At 40.7% G+C, this 21,057-nt stretch overlaps 1 protein-coding gene across 1 annotated transcript in view; it reads left to right on the forward strand.

Annotated features, from left to right (window-relative positions):
- The first annotated feature begins 51 nt into the window (after positions 1–51).
- PNPLA7 (patatin like phospholipase domain containing 7) overlaps positions 52–21,057 on the forward strand; it is a 130,944-nt gene continuing 109,938 nt past the window's right edge. The window contains exons 1-13 of the mRNA XM_069772124.1: positions 52–170; positions 1,016–1,050; positions 2,825–2,890; positions 3,313–3,400; positions 4,035–4,117; positions 6,906–6,994; positions 7,377–7,517; positions 8,899–9,058; positions 10,117–10,197; positions 16,941–17,069; positions 18,437–18,517; positions 19,105–19,249; positions 19,813–19,905. Of these exons, the coding sequence (XP_069628225.1) occupies positions 1,018–1,050; positions 2,825–2,890; positions 3,313–3,400; positions 4,035–4,117; positions 6,906–6,994; positions 7,377–7,517; positions 8,899–9,058; positions 10,117–10,197; positions 16,941–17,069; positions 18,437–18,517; positions 19,105–19,249; positions 19,813–19,905 (1,189 nt within the window). The 5' untranslated portion in view covers positions 52–170; positions 1,016–1,017. The remainder of the gene's footprint in view (positions 171–1,015; positions 1,051–2,824; positions 2,891–3,312; positions 3,401–4,034; positions 4,118–6,905; positions 6,995–7,376; positions 7,518–8,898; positions 9,059–10,116; positions 10,198–16,940; positions 17,070–18,436; positions 18,518–19,104; positions 19,250–19,812; positions 19,906–21,057) is intronic.

A 21,057-nucleotide genomic window follows, 5' to 3' on the forward strand; every position in this document is an offset into this window, starting at 1 on the left:
GGGTGGGGACTTGCCCGCCAATCAGCAGCGAGGAGCCCGAGGCGTGGGCGGGGTCTGCCGTTCGCCTCTCGGTGGGCGTCGTCGTCTTCCTTTCGTGACCTTCGTCCCCGCCCCGCGGGGTTGACTTTTGACCCTGGCCTGGGCGGCTCCGAGCGCGGCGGCGGCGGCAGGTGAGGAGACGGGACGGGACGGGACCCGGCCCGGCCCGGCCGGTCCCGCCGCGGGGTGCCCGGGGCTCGGTGGGGAGCGGCGGCGGCGGCGGCGAGGGGCTGGGCCTCGGCCTCGGCCTCGCAGGCTCGCGTAGTGCCGGTGCCGCGCGGGAGGTTGTTTTTTTTAACGTCCGCGTTCCGTGATCTGCTCTACCGAGAGGAGGGAAGCGGAGCCGGGCAGGGACCGAGGGCTCGGCCTGCTGGGGTGGCGGCAAAGGAGGGGTGACCCGGGGCCGGCCCGGGGTCTGTCCTGACCCGCTGACAGGGCTGCGGCCGCCCCTTGTTTCTGTACGGCTTTTCCCCCCGAAAAGAAGGCGTCGGTGAGTGTCCCCGGGTCAGTGCCCGCCCGGCGTTCCCCTGTTCCTTAGAGAACACGTAACCCGGAGAGGGTTCTTTGTGCCACTGGGGTGTGGGCACCGGGGGGGTGGTGTCCCTCCCTCCCGTGGGTGTTCTCAGCGTTAAACCTTCCCGTCTCCGTGGGGGGTTTCCTCAAGGGAGAGCAGAGACGTTTGAGCAAAGTCCTGTCGCGTTCCCAGAGGAGTTAGGTAGCTGTCGTTACTGGTAGCTCTGGTTTTCCTTGAAGACTGGATGGTTTTTGTTGCTCAACAAAGAGAAAAAGGGACAATGAAGTAAAAAAACGCAACAAAACATTGTTCCCCTTGAATTGGCTTGTTCAGCCAAACTGGAAGAGCAGTTGTGGTACGCTGTGCGTTGTGGAGTTAAAAAGACTTTGGATTAGAGTGCAGTCATCTCTTAACTGGGTCTTCTCTTTTTTTTTTTTTTTTTTTCTCCTGCTGTACCTCCAGACATGGATGAAGAAGGCAACACCACCAGCCTTGAGGTACAATATTGCAATACAATACAATACAAAAAATAGTAGTTTTGGACATACTTATTTTCCTATTAGTACTTCCAGAAGCTGAAAGCTACCATACCTAATTTGATAACATTTGGGTAATGTCTTCAGATGCAGTGCTTTTACTTTGAAAGAACCCTTCCCGATAAGAGTTTTATCCTTTCAAAAACTTCAAGATTGGTCCCATTTTTTTGTGTGTGTATGTCTTTATGATTTTTTTTACAATTTTTTTTTTACTGCCAACCATTCACACTCTGCTTCATATTCTAAGCTGTTAGCAAATGATGCATTTAAAAACCTTTTGCTCCAACAGTATGTTTTTAACCTAAAGATGGAATAATTGCAGAATTTGCTGGCAGCCAGCTCTTCTTGCATTTGTTCTTAATCATAAATACGAAAGTCCTAGTCCAACAAGGCGCATGGTGCTTTTCATAGTCATGAAAGGCAAAGCCTATGTCAGGAAATAGTTCTTCTCAGAACTAAAAAAATACATATAACCTTTTTTTCTTGGAGGCCTGAATTCCTTCTTTCCCTCATTGTTTTTCTGTATTGAGGCACGAGGGCTCAGTCTGTGCATGTGTGTGTGTTGGTCATGAATTTGTTTCTTCTCCTCATGTAGCAGCAATGTGACTGTCAGTTGGCAACTACTACTTTTGATGTTATTTGAGATCATACAGGCCTGGACAGTAGCAGAACTGTGCGTGTCCCTGTCACTGTGAAGGGGAAATAAATTAAGTGACCACAATAGACTTAGACCAAGAATTCACTGTTTTACCAGCATGTGTTGTATTTGTTTCTAACAAATTTTAAACTTTTTTTTTTTAAATTCTTTTGACTTTCCACTACAATCCTACTAATAGTAGTCTGATGATAGTAGTGATAGAGTTAGTTTGACTCATGTTGGGAAGATAAATTATTGATATGCTGTGCTAAAGCAACCTAAGGAGACAAACTGAAGACAGCAATTTGTCTGCATTGACTGGTCGGGCAGGAGTTTTATTTGTGCTGTAGAACCAGAACGAATTTCATGAGAGAGGCTAGTTTGGCGACTCTTGGCATGCACTTCATTTTTCTCTTGGCAGCAAAGCTAAACTAAGAGGTCATCCAGATCTGGAATCCAGGGCAAAAACTGGGACCAAAACTGCATGCAGTACTTAACCTTACAAGTACTTGAACATTCAAGATTTACAGGGAGACACACCTGTCCTTTTACTTGGTTTGTTTCCTCCTTTTTCCTAATATTTGGTTTGCTTTTTTTCCCCTGTTCTGGTAAGTTTTGAGGTGGCATTTGTGAGACTGCTTTAACTGCCGGATTTTTTACCTGAATAACAATACTTGGCACAGGTCCCAGGACAGTATACCTGAGGTTAGAGCTTCTCCCAATGTGCATAGTTTTCTTTTTATGATGAATTTAATCTGCTGGTTTATGACTTTTCTCAGTCTCATAAAGTCCTTTACATTCAGTTCTCATCCTTGTTGCTCTGAATAACATAAAATCATCAAAAACAGTTATCACCTCACTGTTTGACCCTGTTTTATGACTATTTAGGAATGCATTGAGCTGACATCAGTGCAAAACTCCACTAATGACCCTTCTACACTGAATGTCTTGTGTTTGCGAAGTGGGCTATAGTTGAAAGAAAGATGTTGGAAAATACAATCAAGTTGCATTGTATGTGCCAGACCAGGCATTGAGATGTTCTTATGGAGGCTTTTTGCCAGTTGTGGGAAATTAATTTCACCTTCATTTTGGTGCTAGGCTGTGCTACCAGCAGGTGGAACACGAATTCTTCAGTTTGTAGAAGACAGAATACAGACTACTATGGTAATGTATAGCTTTAATCAGCTGGATGAAAGACTGTCTGTGCATAAATAACGTGTAGCTTCTTGTAAGTTCTAAGAACTCTACTAAGTCACAGTCAAAGTCTGAGTGTTTCTTTGCTGTTGCTGTGCATGAGGCAGGAATTAATTACTGTTATTTCATCCCATGTACGTTGAGTTGATTAGCTCACAGATCATTGGGGGGAAAATGCCGAATATTTTGCATGTGAGCTTACGAGTGGGATACTGATGTAGTTAAAACATCACACATGCAAGAAGTTTAAGCTAAAAAATTAAGTATTTATGAACGTGCTTGACTTTCAGACGTCTTACTGAGCTAAGTGTCCTTCAGCCCTCCAAAAAGTACTTAATAATTTTCAACTTTAGAAGTGACTAACTTCTTTCCCCTCTGAATTCCTCTCACAGCTGACTGGAATTGCAATTGGAGCTGCAGTTGCATTACTACTTATAGCAATTGTTGTGTTTGTTGTTTACAGAAGAGTGAAACAATCTAGTAAGTACTCAATGACTATGTATGTTTTAAAAACAGTTTTCTCAGCTGTTTTCAGTATTTTTTTAATAATATGTGGTAGATTCTATGCTGATTCATAATAACTGCTTGCTGTGAAGACAGTGGTTCTTGCAGGAAAACAGCTTTAAAAGGATGAAGAACTTGTGTTGATTCACTTACCCAGGTCTGAACATAGAATTCAGAACTGTCATGTGCAGGATGCTGGAGGTTTTTATTTCTGTAGTGTATGGTAGCCTTAGTATCAGTTGGCATGCAAATAATTTCAACCCTGCTGCGATTTTGCTGTTACAGTAATGAGAAATGGATGAATTAGAGGTTTCCTTTGTGAGATTAAAATTACCTGATCCTTATATCTGTTTAGAGAGCCTTTTCATCTCCTCTGGTGATTAGGTAGAGCCTCAAGCCAGCTCTTCCCTAGTCTGGCTTGGCTAACTGGAGTTGGATAATGAGGTATCGTGTGCTGGTTTAAATTCCAAATGCTGGCCACAAGAGCTTGCTCCTTAGTAGACAGGAGGCACAGCTGTTACAGAGGTAGCAAAATTGACCACCTGTGCTCAGTTTTCTTTCCCTTAGCACAGAGCTGCAGATGGATTCTGATGTGATGCCTCTGTTTCAGAACAACTTCAGCCACATGTGCCTCAGTACAGATTTCGCAAGAGAGACAAAGTGATGTTCTATGGGCGAAAGATCATGAGAAAGGTGAGTGCGTCTGGCATGGTGGGAGGGAAGTAAAGATTAAAATCCAGTTCAGGAGGTGTTGTAAACTACAATACTTTACTTGCTTAGCCCAGCTCCAGGCCTTCAACCTATCAAATTTCACTGGAATTTTGAGGATGTTTCAGAACTCCCAGAATTCTGCCTGAATTGATGCTGATAGAACAGCAATGGCTTCTCTTTCTGGCCAAACCTTACCTCTTTCAAGAATATTTGCAGACAATAAGGGTAGTAATAAATCAATGAATATCTAATTCCTCTCTGGAGTTGATGGTTGTTTAAATATCTATAGTAATCTGTCTTTCTCAGTAATTAGGATTATATTCAAGATATTCAGTGTCTATATTCAGACTTGTCCTTGTCAGATAATGACTTCCAGTACTGCCATTACATTCAGAGCTGACACCTTCTTTCCCATGTGACTCTATCTGCAGAGCAGATACTAGAATTTGCCTTTCTGCAGACTACCTGTGAAGTGTACTAAGCATTTCAGCATATGAGCCTTTGTTTTCTTGTACTCAGTTGCAAATAAGACTTGACAAACTCTCTCATTAGAGACTGTTCAAGAGGGGTTTATCCCAAGACTAACCTCTTTGCCTTGGATTGTCACAAGGAATACCACCTGTGCCCTCAGGTTTCTGTCCTGATGTTGTTCCTTGTTCCTGTCCTATTATTCTGAAAGGTCTCCCCAATAATTTTCCATCAGTCAGGAATCTGTTTCTGCATCAGTTGGTTAAATCCTTCAAGGCTATGACTGCCTGTTTGATATTTTCTTCCTTTTTTTTGTTTTTTTGTTTTGTTTTGTTTGTTTCGTTTTTACTTTTACCTTTGCAAGTGGCTTTTCTTGGGAAATTGCACAAGAAGACTTGAGGAAATCTGGAGACAGACGTTTCCTTTAATGGATTAGGTTAATCTTAGCAGGTAGGCTAGGTGTTCAGCACTGATTGTCTGGATTTCATTTAACTGAAAAGATTAATCTTCCTGTCTTTCTCCTCAAAATACATGCATCCCTTGAAGCTACTTAGTGTATGCAGAATGTGAGATTCTTTTTTTTTTCTGACCAACAGTGCCACTATGGTCAAAAGAACTCATCTTTTCAGAGGTGTCATGAGCGGCTATGTCAGCGCAGAGATTTTGCATTTGGTTTTGTTACAAGCTTGTGCAATAGGTCCTGGAGGTTGAGGTGACTTCCTGACTCAACACTTCCCATACCAAAATTTATGTAGCAGCTTCTTGGCCCTCCATGTGCAGTTTTAATATATATGATGCTATTGATAAACCCTGATTTTGGAAAGCTGCCTCTTACTCAGATGGGGACTCTGACCCTTTTTCAGAGTAACAAATGTTTATTGCTTGCTTGTAGTCATCTGTGGAATGAACGATGATAAATACAAATGGTTAGTGAAGGAAAAAGGCTATTTAATTCTGACTGTGGTAAGTGCTCCCTGTCCTCTGTCCTGTAGAGTCAGAACCAGGGTGTGGGTCTGGTGGGCTCACCGACCCAGGGGAGCTGTGAGGCAGGAATGGTACTGACCCCTTTTGGGACCAAAGGCAGAGCGTAGTTGAGGACGGTCCTCGCTGTGCCCTGTGGGGTAACCTGCTTGAGTCCAGGTGTGCACTCACATCGCCAGGGCACTGAAAACCAACATCTGTAGAAAAATAAGGTACAGGTAAGTAACCTTGCTTGTTAGTGACTGCTTGTTGAGGAACACTTTCTTTTGTGAACTGCTACAGCCTTCTGCCTCACACACTGCTAAACTTTGTTTAGGTGAATTCAAATACTTGGACTTAATCAGACACTGTGCTGGTTTAGAACTCCGTTTCATTGTGTAGGGAGATTACTCCCTGAACCTTGCTTTTGCATTGCAGATCAGCCTTTACGTAGAACTTGGCCAAAAAAGCCCTCGATGAAAGGAAATTGTGTGTGTGGCCAGCAACTTCATGATTTTAATATTGTTTAATGTAGATGTTTATATGTAACACACATAAGTAAAGAATGCTTAGAATTCCACATGGTAAAGTCATTTCAGATAGTTTTTGGTTTGGGGTTTTAGACCTTGCTTTTTGCTTTTATTCCTGAGTAAGACATAGAATGTTACAAACTAACTGCTGTTGGTTGTACTTCATGTATTTTTGATAAAATACCAAGATTCTACTTAAAAAAAAAAAAAAAGGACCCTCCAAACTAATTAAAGATTTCTTTTGTGAGGGAAACTTTTTCCTGGGATTTGACTCTTTGAGAAACAAATGGAGAACTAGTAATATTTTGAAAGTAGTTTTCTTGGTCTTGCAGTTGTTGCGTTTCTCCAGAAGGTGGCACTTAGTAACTACTAAAACCAAGTACAAGCCTTGCTGCATGTCTGTAGTGCTGTTTGTCACCAACTCAAAAATGAACCAGGCCCTAGTTTGTCAGCATCACAGGCTGCCATAGGAGTACTGGAGCTTTAAATCTTACTTATCTGCCTGATGTTGAGTGTTGCTGAGTGACAACTGTGTAGCTAAGGTTTTTTTTTTTTTCCCCTCTACCATCCATTACCACTGTAGTAGTTGCTTATTAAAATCAAAGTATATTCCACTTGCTTTCTAGGAAGAAAGTGATCCTGGAGTAGATGTTGTTCCAATCTTCCAAGGTCTTATATGAGTGCTTCACTCTGCTCATGTTCTAATGACTTGGTAAATGAGTTGGAGGCTTTGCAGGCTTGGAACTAGTGGTTGGTTTTTTGGTTTGTTTTGGTTTTTAGTAAATGTTTTTGTTTTCATTATTTCCTCCTAGGTTACAACTCTTCCAAACTCTCTGGTTGGGAACACTGTGCCTCGCCAAAGGATGCGGAAGCGGGCAAAAGTTTTATCTTTGGCTAAAAGGTACTTGGGCTTTTGAGAAGGGGAAAATTCATGTCATGGAGGCTGGTTTTGTGGGTTTTTTTGTTTGTGGTATGGAATCTGTCCCTAGCCTAGCACTTTTCCATAGCTGCTGTTTTTTCACAGTCCTGTCACCTATGCATCAGTCTAGCATTTTGCTGGGAAGTTTGCTGAAATGAAATGGTTTATGTACATAGCACTGTGTCTAGTTTTGCTGAGGAAAGGCCAGGAGGGTGGAATGCTACTGTTTTATCTAATTGATAATGTGTAACTTGGCATGGTGTGCATTTAGTATTGCAGTCAACCTATGGTGTCAGTATACAGCCCATGCTTAAGACAAATGAGGAGACTTCCTGAACTTTCTGACTTGTGTTTTTCTTTGTAGGATTCTGCGTATTAAGAAGGAATGTCCAACTCTGCAGCCAAAAGAACCACCTCCCTCTTTGCTAGAGGCAGATCTAACTGAATTTGATGTAAAGAATTCCCATTTGCCATCGGAAGTCCTATACATGCTTAAAAATGTTAGGTAATGTTAAATGGAAAGATAAGTTTGGATTTTGGTTTTGACAGATGTTCAAGTGATCTAAATATTTGGCAGTTTGTGTCAAGTCTTAAATTTTATCACTGCATGGTCAGAGTCTTTGAGTCTTTAAGCAGTTGACTGAAAATTCACCTGACCACGAGGAAAGAATAAATGACTTCTAACTTTCTAGAAACGTTAAGAAAATAGTTGAGTGCGTTTTTAGGAAGAAAAAAAAGGGGGGGGGGGGAAGATGTAGATTAGCGGCCTAAATTCAGGGATAGTTATAATAAAGCTCTTCTAACATGAACAGATTTCTGTTAGTGTGTTTTAAAAATTCCCTTTAGACTATATCAGACAATTTTTTGGTACAGAAAAGCATCATAATTGGTAGATGTTAATTGGATACCATACTGATAACTCTCTGAACTGCAGAATCTTTTAATTTTCTGGATAAAAAGTTGCAAATGGAATCAAAGTTAACTTAATCCCCACAGCTCTTTGGCAGGTTAAGAAGAAGGGATGGTCTTTGTGCCTGTTCAGCAAGGATTAAATTTGCTGAGACAGCAAAGAGGATGAGATCTTCCAATCCGTAATTTTGGTTTTGTGTATGTTCATTTTTCTCCCAATTATGATATAATGTAGTCATAAAGGTCATATACTCTAATAAACCTGCTATTTAAGTCATCTAAACTTTCTGCTGTGGAATTATGATCTCCTGTGACTAATTGATGTTGCAGTAGAATTTGATTGATTGATCCTGTTAAATGTGATCTAATGGAGCTATGTGGAGGGCCCTTTTTGTGCTGTGCACAGAAGGCTCGGGTTTAAGCCATGTATTTCTGTCTGCCTGGTAGTGACTGACTAGTTTCAGTATCAAAGGAGTCCAGTTGTGCATTACCTGAAGAGGATGGAATATTCCAAACTTACAGGTACATGCAGATGACAGGAATTTTTCCCTTTGTTTTCAGTATTTCTCATGTGTTCCTGTTAGGTGGTCAGGGTAGCTATACTAAAAGGGAAATTTCCATAGAGTAACTTTCCTCATGCAATGTGTGAATCTTGCAGGTTTTTATATATCTTCCCCTTCAAAAGCCATGCTGGTGTTTGTTTGAGGAAGACTGGATTTACTTCCTTCTGAGCCTGCTGGCATTGCTCAGAGTGCTGCTCAAAGGGGAACTCCAGTATTTACAGTTTTCAGCATTTTACAGTACTTTGGCACTTCTGTCTTGGCGAGTTCTGCTCTTTCTGCCATGCTGTTGGACAGCCATGCAACAACTGACTCGGGTTCCTCTGCTATTCGTGCCTGGGGACTTTGCTAATTTAGGAAGGATTTGCCAGGGGCAGTGGTGATTTTAGATTTACCTTTGCATTTTCTTTCCTGCAGGGTCCTTGGCCACTTTGAGAAACCTCTTTTCCTGGAACTGTGCAAGCACATGGTTTTTGTGCAATTGCATGAAGGTGAATACATCTTTCGTCCTGGGCAGCTGGATAACAGCATCTACGTTGTACAGGATGGCAAGCTGGAAGTTTGCATTCAAGAAAGTGTAAGAATAAACTTATCTGCGGTTCTTGAGATAAATCTGTTGGCACAGCATATAGGTTGGCATGAATCATTACGCATTGATTAAACTTAGACATTTGAATCATAGTGATTTAGAAAGGATTACTTCCAACCTTTCAGGACCATGATATTTGTAAAGATCAAGGTTTTTATCTGTGATCCCCCATGTCTTGGATGAGAGAGCGAAACGCAATGGTGATAAGGCATTCTGAAATGTCCTCACATACTCTGTTTGCATAGTTATTGAGGGAGGACAGGGTGCAAGACGGGCTTTGCATAGCACTGGAAACATTCTCCTTTTGGATAGTAGTTATATAAAATAGTTAAGTATACAGAGCAGGAGAGACCAAGTACACTTCGCTCCACAATATTCTAACGTGGTAGTTAGCAGGTTTGCCTGGGAGGTTGAAGAATCAGATTCATTTTTGGGTAATCAGGGGAAAGAAATGAAGGCTTGTTTTATGGGTGAGTCTTAAAATGTGGAGTGCTAGCCCTTGTGATCCCTTCTGCCAATTAGATTTTTTTTTTCTTCCTTCTTCCTGACCGAACTTTGAGTTTAGCTTTAACATGTGAACGGTTTTGTGATGGCTGAAAATGCAGGGGGTTTATGTTTGTAAATTATCTCAAATTTGCTGATTTCTGTATAGGTTTGTACTTTGCTGTTCTTTGTTTTGTACTCTCTCTTGACATGTAATCCCTTGATAAAGGTAGCTAATTCTGTCTCAGAGTGAAGGAGGCTTTTTTTTATTTTATTGGTTGTTACATAGCAAAGACAAGCAGTTCACATCTCCTAGACAAAACTGGCTTTTAGTTTCTTTTAATTTATCACTTTTTTTGGTGGTTTGAAACTTTGGTGGTTTGAATTAGCACATTTCCATCAGAGCAGAGAGAAAACAAGCATCCAAGTTATAATGGAGGACCATTTCTTTTAGGGCTGCTCAGAGTATCTGGGAGAATAAGAGCGAGTTAAGCTTTCTGAAATGCTCCATATATGCCAAATATGCAACTATGAGCCTGCAGTAATCTATCCTACACTTGCAGGATGGAACAGAAGTGGTTGTTAAGGAGGTGCTGGCAGGAGACAGCGTCCACAGCCTTCTCAGCATTCTTGATGTTATCACGGTAAGTTCTTGAACGTGCAGGTTTTCTGCAGTGCTGCTTTATGTCACAGAGCTTGTTGGGGGAAGTAGACTTTGAATATTGCTAGGAAAGAATCAGAATGGAAAATATTTCTTTGACCAATTCTTTTCCTCCTTCCAGGCCTTCACAGCTGTAAACTTAGTGCTGTGGTATGTAAGTTGGTTGTGAAACATGTATGCTTGACAGCGTAACACTTGCTATTTCTGATAAGCAGTAGGATTTGAATTATTCTTTTGTGGCTGGAAAACTGAGGCACGGTTTGATTTGCTCAAGGTCATAAAGCAGTCGGGAGGAGGATCAGATTAGGGCCCAAAAGTCCAGGCTTTTGCACTGCTTGATTTGTTACTTACCAAATTTATTTTTATTTAGCCTAATGAAAATAAATCTGACAGTTGTTATTACTGTAATTATACTGTGAAACCAGTTGATGGATTTAATTTTTTCCTAATATGTTAATGTTGCTGGTAACCATTGGAAGGTTGTGCTCTTTGGCAGGCAACAAGATGAGCTAAATGCTAGGTGGTCGTATTTATTGCACAAATTAGTGGTGTGGATTTTGTTTCAATTGGAATTACAGTGATGGTTTTGCTGAAATTGTCACAGTGCATCAGTTTAGGAATACCAAAATTGAAGGTGGAGAATTCATTGTTTTCGATAATACGCAAGCACTTAAAGTGCTTACTTGAAGGATTTTTGATAGTTGAGAGGATGCAGATAATCTAATCAATAAGTTGTGCATATTTGACCTTGTATCGTGTTTCTCTTGTGCTTGGCTGTCTCCTTTCATTAAAAAGTACTGTTATTCTATGTGTAAGTAGTTTTAATGATTCTGTTAAGTGTTCTTTGCCACTTTTAGATGCAAGCATATATCTATATATCTGTATATATAATTTCCATAAAACCTATTGAAAGTGATAAATAATTTTTAAGCTTGGTCAAGCTTTCTTATGTAGAAAGTAATGGCACGTGAATAATTTGGACTGTACAAGTCTAGTTCGTTCTGTCAAATCCATATTAATAGCAGATTTAGAGGTATCTTTGCCCTTGTTACTTCCACTGATAAATTTTCTTAATGATAATATTCTAAAGAGCAGGACCATCGTATAGGAACAAGAATACTAGTCATGTTCTTTTCCTATATTCTTTTTGAATAAACAAGAGGAAATCCTTCTGGTATGACAGTGGTTTGTGGTGGTTTGTGTCTTTTTGTTGTTGTTGGTTTTTTGGGGGTGTTTTTTGTTTTTTTTTTTAAAGGGTGGTTGCCATTCATTTTGTGGTGGGGGTTTTTTGTTGTGGTGGGTTTTTTTGGTTGTTTTGGGGGGGGTGTTGGTTTTTTTTTTTAATTCTCATTCTATCTTTTTTTTTTTCTCTTTCTCATTAGTTATACCACTGGTAAATCAGGAACTAAGTTATTGAAAGTGTGTTGAAAAGAGTTATCGGCATGCAGAAGAGTATATAACCAAAAACTTTGCAATTTTTTTTTTTTTGCTTAAGTAACTTGTTCTCATTTATTTTTGCAACTCTATCTTTTCTCCCTTGTTTCCCAGCTTTGTGAACTGGTTGTTTTATTTCTGTTTTTCCTCTTCCTTATGTTCTTTGCTGGCTTTAGGTATAGCAGTAGCATGACAATGGGCAAGGAGAGAGAAAGTAGCATTGACCAAAATAGAGGAGACTTCTCAGTGGCATTCCAAATTAGTGAATGACTCTTAGAACTTCCTGCAGATACCATAACCTTAATTAAGTTTCGCTGTACCACCATGACATGGATCTGACATGAAGGAAGAATGTATTTAGAGAGGATTTGAGTTGTCTGAGCTGAATTTGTGATTCCCTTGACTGATTTTGTAATGCATGACATCAGCCAGCCCCCCACTAGGTTGAGAGATGTGCAAGAAAATGGAGTTTGCTGCAAGAATTGGTGATGTCTTGTTGTTGGATCTAAAAGAAAGGTCACACAAGAGGTATTTTCTAATGTAATTTTCTAATTTTTAAAATTGAAAAGTCCCCTTAGATCTACTAAATACAAAGATACCAGCTGTGACATAAGAGACTTGTTCTGTATTTCACTTATTCTGAGAACAGCTAAATGCTGCTTTCTCAAAACTTCAAGGAGAAACTGGAAGCTTTTGAATCCAAGTAGATGCTAGCCCTTTCCTGGCATTTTGGAACAATTCTGTATTGTAGTTAATCTGACTCTGAATTGATACTGCCTCAAATGTTAAAGAAGTCTCTGAACTGAACATTGTTGATGTCCATGCGAGTGTTTTCAGATGCTGTTGCTGAGTGCTCACTCAACCCATATGTGCAGTCAGATCTTTTTCCTGACCAGTGAATTTTCATTCAGAATTAAATGGGACAAATAGAGATGGCATTTGGTGCTGATTGCTAGAGCTTTGGGTTTTACTCTTCTTTTGTCCTCCATGTGGAGATGGTATTTAGAAAACTGCGAGCAGGTGGCATAGTTGGAATGAAAAAGAAGAGACTGGGAGGAATATTAATCAATTGCCAGGGACCGAGGGGAGAAAAATTAAAGTCTGAGGATTAAAAGAAGCTAAAAAAACACTTGGATAAAGGTGAGCCTGCAGGGCTCAAGTCTGTTCAAATGGCAGTGGACAAGATAGATGAGTTTATAAAGAAGCAATTGATTGCTGCAGGAACTTTGGGTTGCAGCAGTGTTGCTGTAGTGTGGAGGATGGCGGGTAGGAGTGGAGGAAGACAAAATCCAAGCAATGGGAATAGGGAGAATATGCCAGATTTTGGGGTACAAAAAGAAGTTACCACTCCAGGTAGGAGAGTATAAGGCACCTGTGTCTCTTGTATCAGATTTCTTAACCAAATTCATTTGGATCTGGCCATTACCTGTCATCTGGATCCAACTACGGCTTTAGCTGTGACATTTGTCACCTACAATATTTAATTACTCCACAGCTCTTAAAACAAGACAGAAGTAAAGAGTTATCCATGTTGAGAACAAAAAGTTCTCTGTTGAAAAAGCCCTGTTTCACTACTGATTATAACTTAACTGTTCCTTGTGACCTCAGTGTGTGATTGTAAAATAGTATAATTTAAACATGGTATTCTCCGTGTGCTGCTGATTACATTATATTTGAGAGAGCTGACAATTACAGGAGCATTTCCTCTTCATGTTCTTCTGACAGCTTTTAGCATGTTCCAAAGCAGTTAGATGTGGTGGTTGGCCCTTTCAAAAGCAGGCTGCTCTCATGCAGAGATTTTGAAAAGAAAAAATTATATGCTGAAAAACTGGAGGGGTGGGCTGTTCTTTGGAGAAAAAGGCTGCTGCATTATTATCCTAAAACTGCTTTTCTGAGAAACTGTCAGCATCAGTCTATCCTCAAACAAGCACTGTTCAGAAAAAAAAAAATATCACACTTTACTGGGTAGGATGTAGACCATAGAAACATGATACACGGTGCTTATTTTGCTCTTTTGAATAACTGTTACGGAACACTATTAAACTTAATGCTTATCCTTTGTCCAGTGACTAAAGATTTAATAGATTTCCTTAGTTTTTCACTATGTATTTGGTGTAAAGATTGGTACGAAATACAGTTGATGGCCAGTATAGTGATGTACATACATAAAAGCAGACTATATACATGGAACCTGATGAGAAGCATCCACAGGTCCTGAGGGAACTGACAGATGAAGTGTCTGAGCCACTATCCCTCATATTTGAGAAGTTGTGGTAGTCCAGTGAAGTTCCTACTGAACTGACTGGAAAAGGGGAAACATAACCCCCATTTTTAAAAAGGGAAAAAAAGAAGACCTGGGGAACTACATGCCAGTCAGTCTCACCTCTGTTCCTGTCAAGATCATGGAACAGATTCTCCTAGAAACTGTGCTGAGGCACATGGGAAATGAGGAGGTGATTGGTGACAGCCAACATGGCTTCACTAGGGGCAAATAGTGCCTGACAGATTTGGTGGCCTTCTATGACTGGGTTACAGTGTTGATGGATAAGGGAAGAGCAACTCATGTCATCTACCTGGCCTTGTGCAAAGCATTTGACAGTCCCACATGACATCCTTGTCTCTAAATTGGAGACACGTGGATTTGACGGATGGACCGCTTGATGGATAAGGAATTGGCTGGATGGTCACACTCAAAGAGTTGCGGTCAACGGCTCGATGTCAAGTGGAGAGCAGTGACGAGTGGCGTTCCTCAGGGGGCGGTATTGGGACTGGTGCTGTTTAGCATCATTGTTGGTGACATGGACAGTGGGATTGAGTGAGTGCACCCTCGGCAAGTTTGCCAACAATGCCAAGCTGTGCAGTGTGGTTGACACGCTGGAGGGAAGGCATGCCATCCAGAGGGACCTTGACAGGCTTGAGAGGTGGGCCCCTGTGAACCTCATGAAGTTCAACAAGGCCAAGTGCAAGGTCCTGCCTATGGGTCAGGGCAATCCTAAGCACAAATACAGACTGGGTGGAGAATAGATTGAGAACAGCCCTGCGGAGAGGGAGTTGGGGTTACTGGTGGATGAAAAAATGGCCGGGAGCCGGCAATGTGCATTTGCAGCCCAGAAAGCCAACCGTATCCTGGGCCGCATCAAAAGCGTGACCAGCAGGTCGAGGGAGGTGATTCTCCCCTTCTACTCCCCTCTTGTGAGACCCTACCTGGAGTACAGTGTTCAGCTCTGGGGCCCCCAACATAAGAAGGACATGGATCCGCTCAAGCGGGTCCAGAGGAAGGCTGTGAAGACGATCGAGGGCTGGAGCACCTCTCCTATGAAGACAGGCTGAGAGAGTTGGGGTTGTTCAGCCTGTAGAAGAGAAGGCTCTGGGGAGACCTTATAGGAGCCTTCCAGTACCTAAAGGGGGCCTACAGGAAAGCCAGAGAGGGACTTTTCACAAGGGCATGCAGTGATAGGACAAGGGGTAATGGCTTTAAACTGAAAGAGGTTAGATTTAGATTAGATGTAAGGAAGTTCTTTACTGTGAGGGTGGTGAGGCACTGGAACAGGTTGCCCAGAGAAGTTGTGGGTGCCACAGCCCTGGGAGTGTTCAGGGCCAGGTTGGATGGGGCTTTGAGCAACACGGTCTAGTGGAAGGTGTCCCTGCCCATGGCAGGGGGGGTTGGAAGTAGGTGATCTTTAAGGTCCCTTCCAGCCCAAACCATTCTATGATTCTATGAATTCCAAATGACTTCTTTGTCTAAAGCCAGGCTTTAAACTGGCCTGTAAAAGAGGAATGTTGCATTTATTTTTGGGTACAGTAAAAGCACAGAAGTGTAATTTTTAAATTTCTTTACTTAATTAAAAGAAACCCTGGAAAACTGAAGACACCTGGTAGCTTTGCATTGTAGGTCAGAGAGACGTTTAAAATTTCAAATCCCTCAGGAACTTGAAAATCAAAGCTATTAATATCATCACCAGATTTTATAAAAAGGTCAGCTGAAGTTGGTGTAATTAGGAAATTGGTTCCAATTAATTTAATTTAATTTTAGAATCTGCTTCATCGTGACTTCCAGACCAGCAAGGCAGACAGAGCTGTAGCTTTATTTTCCAGAGTGGTTATAGTTATGCAGAATATATCTTGTTTGGTTTTGCTGTGTTTAGGCAGAAATTCTTCTGCAGTGATTGTGTTTAGTTGTCTGATGCTCTGGAAGACTTGCAAGTTTTTTTATTTGTACTCAGCATTTAGCATCTGTGTGTTTAGTGTTTGGAAAAATTTGCCTTCTGCTGCTCAGGAGGAATGAAAGCTTCAGAAGCTGTAAGGTGACTGTTAAAGTAGAAACTCCATTTCTTCCTTAGCTCCTGCTCCATACCATGAAAGGCCTCCTTTTATCTTAGAAATATTGGATAAATCAATATTTCATGTATTAGTAAATGAATTCATGACTTACAGGTATTCTTTTCAGTAGTTACTAATGGGGTACAGGGGTGTTGCTTGGAGTCTTTTATCCAAGTGTTTGGCAGTAGATTTTTGTTCAAATCTATTCTGATTCAAGGGGGAAAAGCCTAAACCAAAGGCTTGCCGTCCAGTGTAAAAAAAAAAAAAATCTCTGTATTCTATCCACTTACAGTTTTATTTTTCATTGGTTTGTTAATTCTCCATCTGTTCTTCGAGCAACTTGGGATGGTCGAGGCCCAGTTTATCTCAAGTAAAAAGAAGCTGTTTGGCTTTGTCATTTGGAATATTTCATATATATATGAATATACATGAAGATATGTATATATATCTTGAAACACAAGAAGTCTGCCTGGTTTTTGTCTTATTTCATTATGTATGTAATTACTATACAGTTTTGTTTGTATTTTTCACTGAATATGTGAGTCTATGGTTGCTATTGCAGCAAATAGCTTGGTCATCAGTACAGATAAAATCAACAAAACCTCTTTTCTTTGCAGTTTTGAATAGCGGGAAGTTGAAATACTTCTGAAGCCTGGCTTTGTCTGTAATAAAACTGTAACAGAGTTGACAGACTAGCCAGTTCCCCTTAACCTGATACAGCTTCTTATAGCTCTTGTTTCTTTACCTCTGTCTCTGTATAATGCTATTGACATTGCTGGTGTGAATTCACCTGGCCGTGCTGCCCTCATTACACCACCTGTAGGTCATAGAGCATAAGTTCAAGGCTTTTTTGTGGTCGGATGATGTCTGTCAAGCATATACAATATCAAAGTAGAAATCTGGGAAGGGATTGGGAAGAATTAGGTCAGATAATTGGTGGATTAAACTTGTGTCTCTGAAACTTTCTGTTAGGGTCACCCTGCTCCATATAAAACAGTTTCAGCCCGAGCAGCCATTCCATCCACTATATTGCGACTTCCAGCAAGTGCCTTTCAAGATGTCTTCCAGAAATATCCTGAAACTCTTGTTAGAGTGGTACAGGTAAGCTTTGTTGTTAAGCATAATTGGGGGGTGGGGGAGCAATCACTCTAATTTCAAAGTTACAAGGAAGACATTTTGAAGTTTGGCAGGCTCATCATCCTTTTGCAGATATGAAACTGTTGAGTATAGCTTCTTTTCAAGATTTGGACTAGTTCTGCTATTACTCTTGCTGTTAGAGCCTTAGACTTAATCATCTCAGCATTAATCATGTACAGGAAGAAATAATTCATATATATATACACACACACACACATTGAATCAGTTTCTGCATGTGATAGCCTCTCAAATCAGCCTGATCTGCACTGTAAGCTTGTTGGTCCTGGTGGAGTAGAATATGCTGGCATGGGCTCCACATCATGGTTATGCACCAACAAGGCTTCAAAATGGCTTAGAGTATGGAAAAGACTGTCACATATTCTGAAAAAGGGCAGATGTACTATCAGAAGCTGTTTGTTGAGGGGTGATGCTTTGTAAAATTCAAAAAATTCAGTCTGACGTGAATTTCCACTTCAGAAGCGATTGTCAGCATCTGAGGAAAGAGCTGTGCTTTGTATTAGTTTTAAGTTCACCTTCCCTTGCTTTGCAGGAGCTTAGACAGTTTTCAAGTGAGCACTGCAAATATGTCTTGTACATCCTGCAAGTGGATGTTAATGCAGGGACTAGTGTATTAATGATTTCAGTTTGGAGAGTTTGCCAAGTGGTGCACTGTCCCACAGGTATAATAGTCAAATGGGTGCACGTGACCTCCTGAGTCATTCTGGTCTGTCCTTTTGTTTTACTATCCCTTCTAAATCTTTTTGTCCTTGCAAACTGTTCTGGTATCTGAATGATTTATGAGTGACACATGAACCTCCTAATACTGATGGTTGAGGAGAACAGCTCATTATACCAATTTAATGTGCTTCGTGAGAGCTGATAAAAAAAGGGAGGATGGCTTAACAGTGGGAATAAGCTGCAGTGATGTCTTATGTTAGTTTAGAGTGCTTGCAGAGCAGTAGCACAGGCTCTGTATGGGGAAAGCTGGAATAAATTTTTTTTAATGAGGGGGGGAAAAATGGAAGCAAATGCTTTTATTTCAAGGCATGTTTATTATTAATGTTTACAGAAAACAAAAAGCACTATTTGGTGTTTGGGAGTAAGACTTTGGATTCTTATGCCATCAAATGATTGTGAAGTCTTTGGTAAATCACTTGAATTTATCTTTGGCTCAATTTATCAAGTGCTAAAAAGGAATTTCAGCTTAGGGTACAGTCTGTATTTTATAAACTGCCTTCAGGTAGCCTGGAACATAACTGTATCTAAATGCAAGAACAAGTGTGGGAGAATGCTAAATCCATTCCTATTGCTTGTTGATTTCCTGTTTCTAGATCATCATGGTAAGGCTGCAGAGAGTAACATTCCTCGCTTTGCACAACTACCTTGGTCTGACTACTGAGCTCTTCAATTGTGTAAGTTTGGGGTACATTTTATCTGCTCTTCCTATGCAGCCTGGCTGTGACTTGGCACAGAGAGTTTTTCCTTCTTTCAGGAGATTGTAAAGCAAGTGTTACATATTAATTTAATAATGACACTACTTGAGAAGTAAGGTGCTTGTTATAACCAGCCCATAAAATCCAGCCTATGCTGATGCCTGGGGAATTGGGGGGGGAAGCTTAAATTTCAAAAATTTGAAGAAGTGCATCACTTCAAACTAGTGTATGTGCACATACATCAGTATGTTTTAGCAGTCCCGACATTAGTTAATGATACTGAGTCACTTCTACCTATAATACTACAAAGGACATACCCTTGGTGGAGGAGGATCAGGTCAGGGAATACTTAAGCAAACTGGACATACATGACTCCACGGGCCATGATGGGATGCACCTAGGAATGCTGAGGGAGGCGGCAGATATCATTGTAAGGCTACCTTTGATAATCTTTGATTGATCACCACAACTGAGAGAAGCACCCCAGGGGTCAATACAAGGTCCAGTCCTGTTTAACATGTATGGGTGTGTGGTTTACGTTTGCCTTTTCACCTTGCTCCTTGCAGCAGAGCCAAGCCATCCCGCTCATCTCTGTGACAAGTGTAACATCTGGAGGAAGTTCAAGCAAAGCAGTAAAAAGACAAGCGTCTAATGTGTCAGAGGAAGATCGTGGAGAAAAGTTCGAAAAAGCTGCGGAAGCACTGGAAATAGGTAATGTTTCTGGAAATGTGTAGTAACTGTCCTTTGTGATGTTCTTATAATTGTGCTATCGATCAGAGGATTTTTATTTGATTAGAGTAGTTAGGGATTGTCTTAAATCAGTTTCAGGTTTGAAGTCTTTGGATAGTCCTTAGCTTTAACAGGAAATTATTACTGTGTTGTTAATGATATCAATAGGGGAGGGGGAAGGGGGGAAGAAAGTGGCTCCTCATGTTGACTTCATAGGAGGAGCTGTGAAAATTCTGCACTCTAGATACTAGCAGAAGAATTGCTGGATATGTGTAGGCTTTCAGGTTGAAGTGTCAGAATGGAAGCTAAATCTCGGAAAATAAATTGAGTTTAATTTTGCCTCTGAACCTGAAAAATTCTTTTTAATCAAATCAAAAGCAGGAAGCAGGTTTAAACAATGTTTAATGTTGGCGTTTCAAAACCTTTAACACAGCCTTTAATAAGTTTTAACAGTGGATAGTGAGAGGTTCTTGCTGTCAATGAAATTTATTTTATTAGGGAGTACCTTGTGTATATTTGTAAAGCTATTTGTTTCTGTATTTCAGATACGTTAAAGCTTTCTGGTACAGAAAACTCTGAGCATGTTTTCAGGAGAAGCCTTTCTTCACCTCCCTACGCAGGGTCTGCAGAGACTTCTAGTAAGTAGTGCTCGGCAAAATTGTGGGAAATATGTAATGTACCTGTCATATGGGGGAAGACATGTACTCTTTGCAGCATTGGGTTAGATAAGCTTCCTGTTTATGTTAGATAATCATCTTGCAGTAGTACTGCTTCCTAACTCATTTGTCAAAAATTTACTTTCTGAAGTAACAAATGGACTGTTACCTAAGAGAGCGTTCCCTTGCTGTCTTTATTAGCAATGGGGAACATACAGTACTTTGGCTACTGAGAGACCTGCAAATGAAGAGTTTTATTCATTGATATAACTGCAACAAAGTGACTTATGATGATATGCTGTCATCTTTCATATGAAAGATGACACATGATTCTTGCTTGGCTGATTGTCCCGAAGAGCATGTTACATGGCTTTGTTGCTTTTAGAGGAATGTTTTTTGAGTGGGTAATAAAAGTGATTTATCATTGAATGCTCTGATGAGACATTTATGGGGCTGAGCTGTTTTGATGCTACACTATTCATTTTGGTGAACTTCAGTCATCTCCACTGTAGACATCTTCCTCTGAGCCAGTTGTTAAGGTTAGCTTTATGTTCAAGGTAGAAACACTGGAACTTCTTGGGTGAATCACAGAAGGAAGGCATCTGTCTTCCCTTAGCTGAGTACCAAACTAACCATCTTGAGGTAGTTGTAAGGTCATGCTTAGATACTGTAGTCGTTATAAAGATATTGTTAATAGAGAAGTCATATAAAGTTTAATTGGTGGAATAAAGGTATCCTGGATACATTAGAAGATACATGTATTGCTTCTGTTGACTATGAAATAGCTTAAGAGATAAGAACATACTATGGGGGGTTAGAGAGTATGGAGACAAGGAGAAAGGAGGGAGACAGGCTGAGGGAGCCCTCAGCGTTGAGGGCTTTCCCCAAGATAAGGTTTCTAACACTTGTTGCTATCAAGTTAAGTTGGTGGTATGTAGAGAAGAGAAGAATGGGTAGTTACTTCATTTTTAACAAGAGAGCTGATTCACTTCCCTCTTCAATTTCTGCTGTGCAAATGTACAATGTCCCAGTTAAATTTTTTCATAATTTCCATGTTACTGTCCAGAGGGATGGATGTGACAGAGAAGTAGGATTTTGGCTAGTGATAAGTAGATCATCTTTCTGAACCAGGGA

The sequence above is a fragment of the Haliaeetus albicilla genome, chromosome 26 (assembly GCF_947461875.1).
Source record: "Haliaeetus albicilla chromosome 26, bHalAlb1.1, whole genome shotgun sequence".
In the NCBI taxonomy this organism is placed as follows: Eukaryota; Metazoa; Chordata; class Aves; order Accipitriformes; family Accipitridae; genus Haliaeetus; species Haliaeetus albicilla.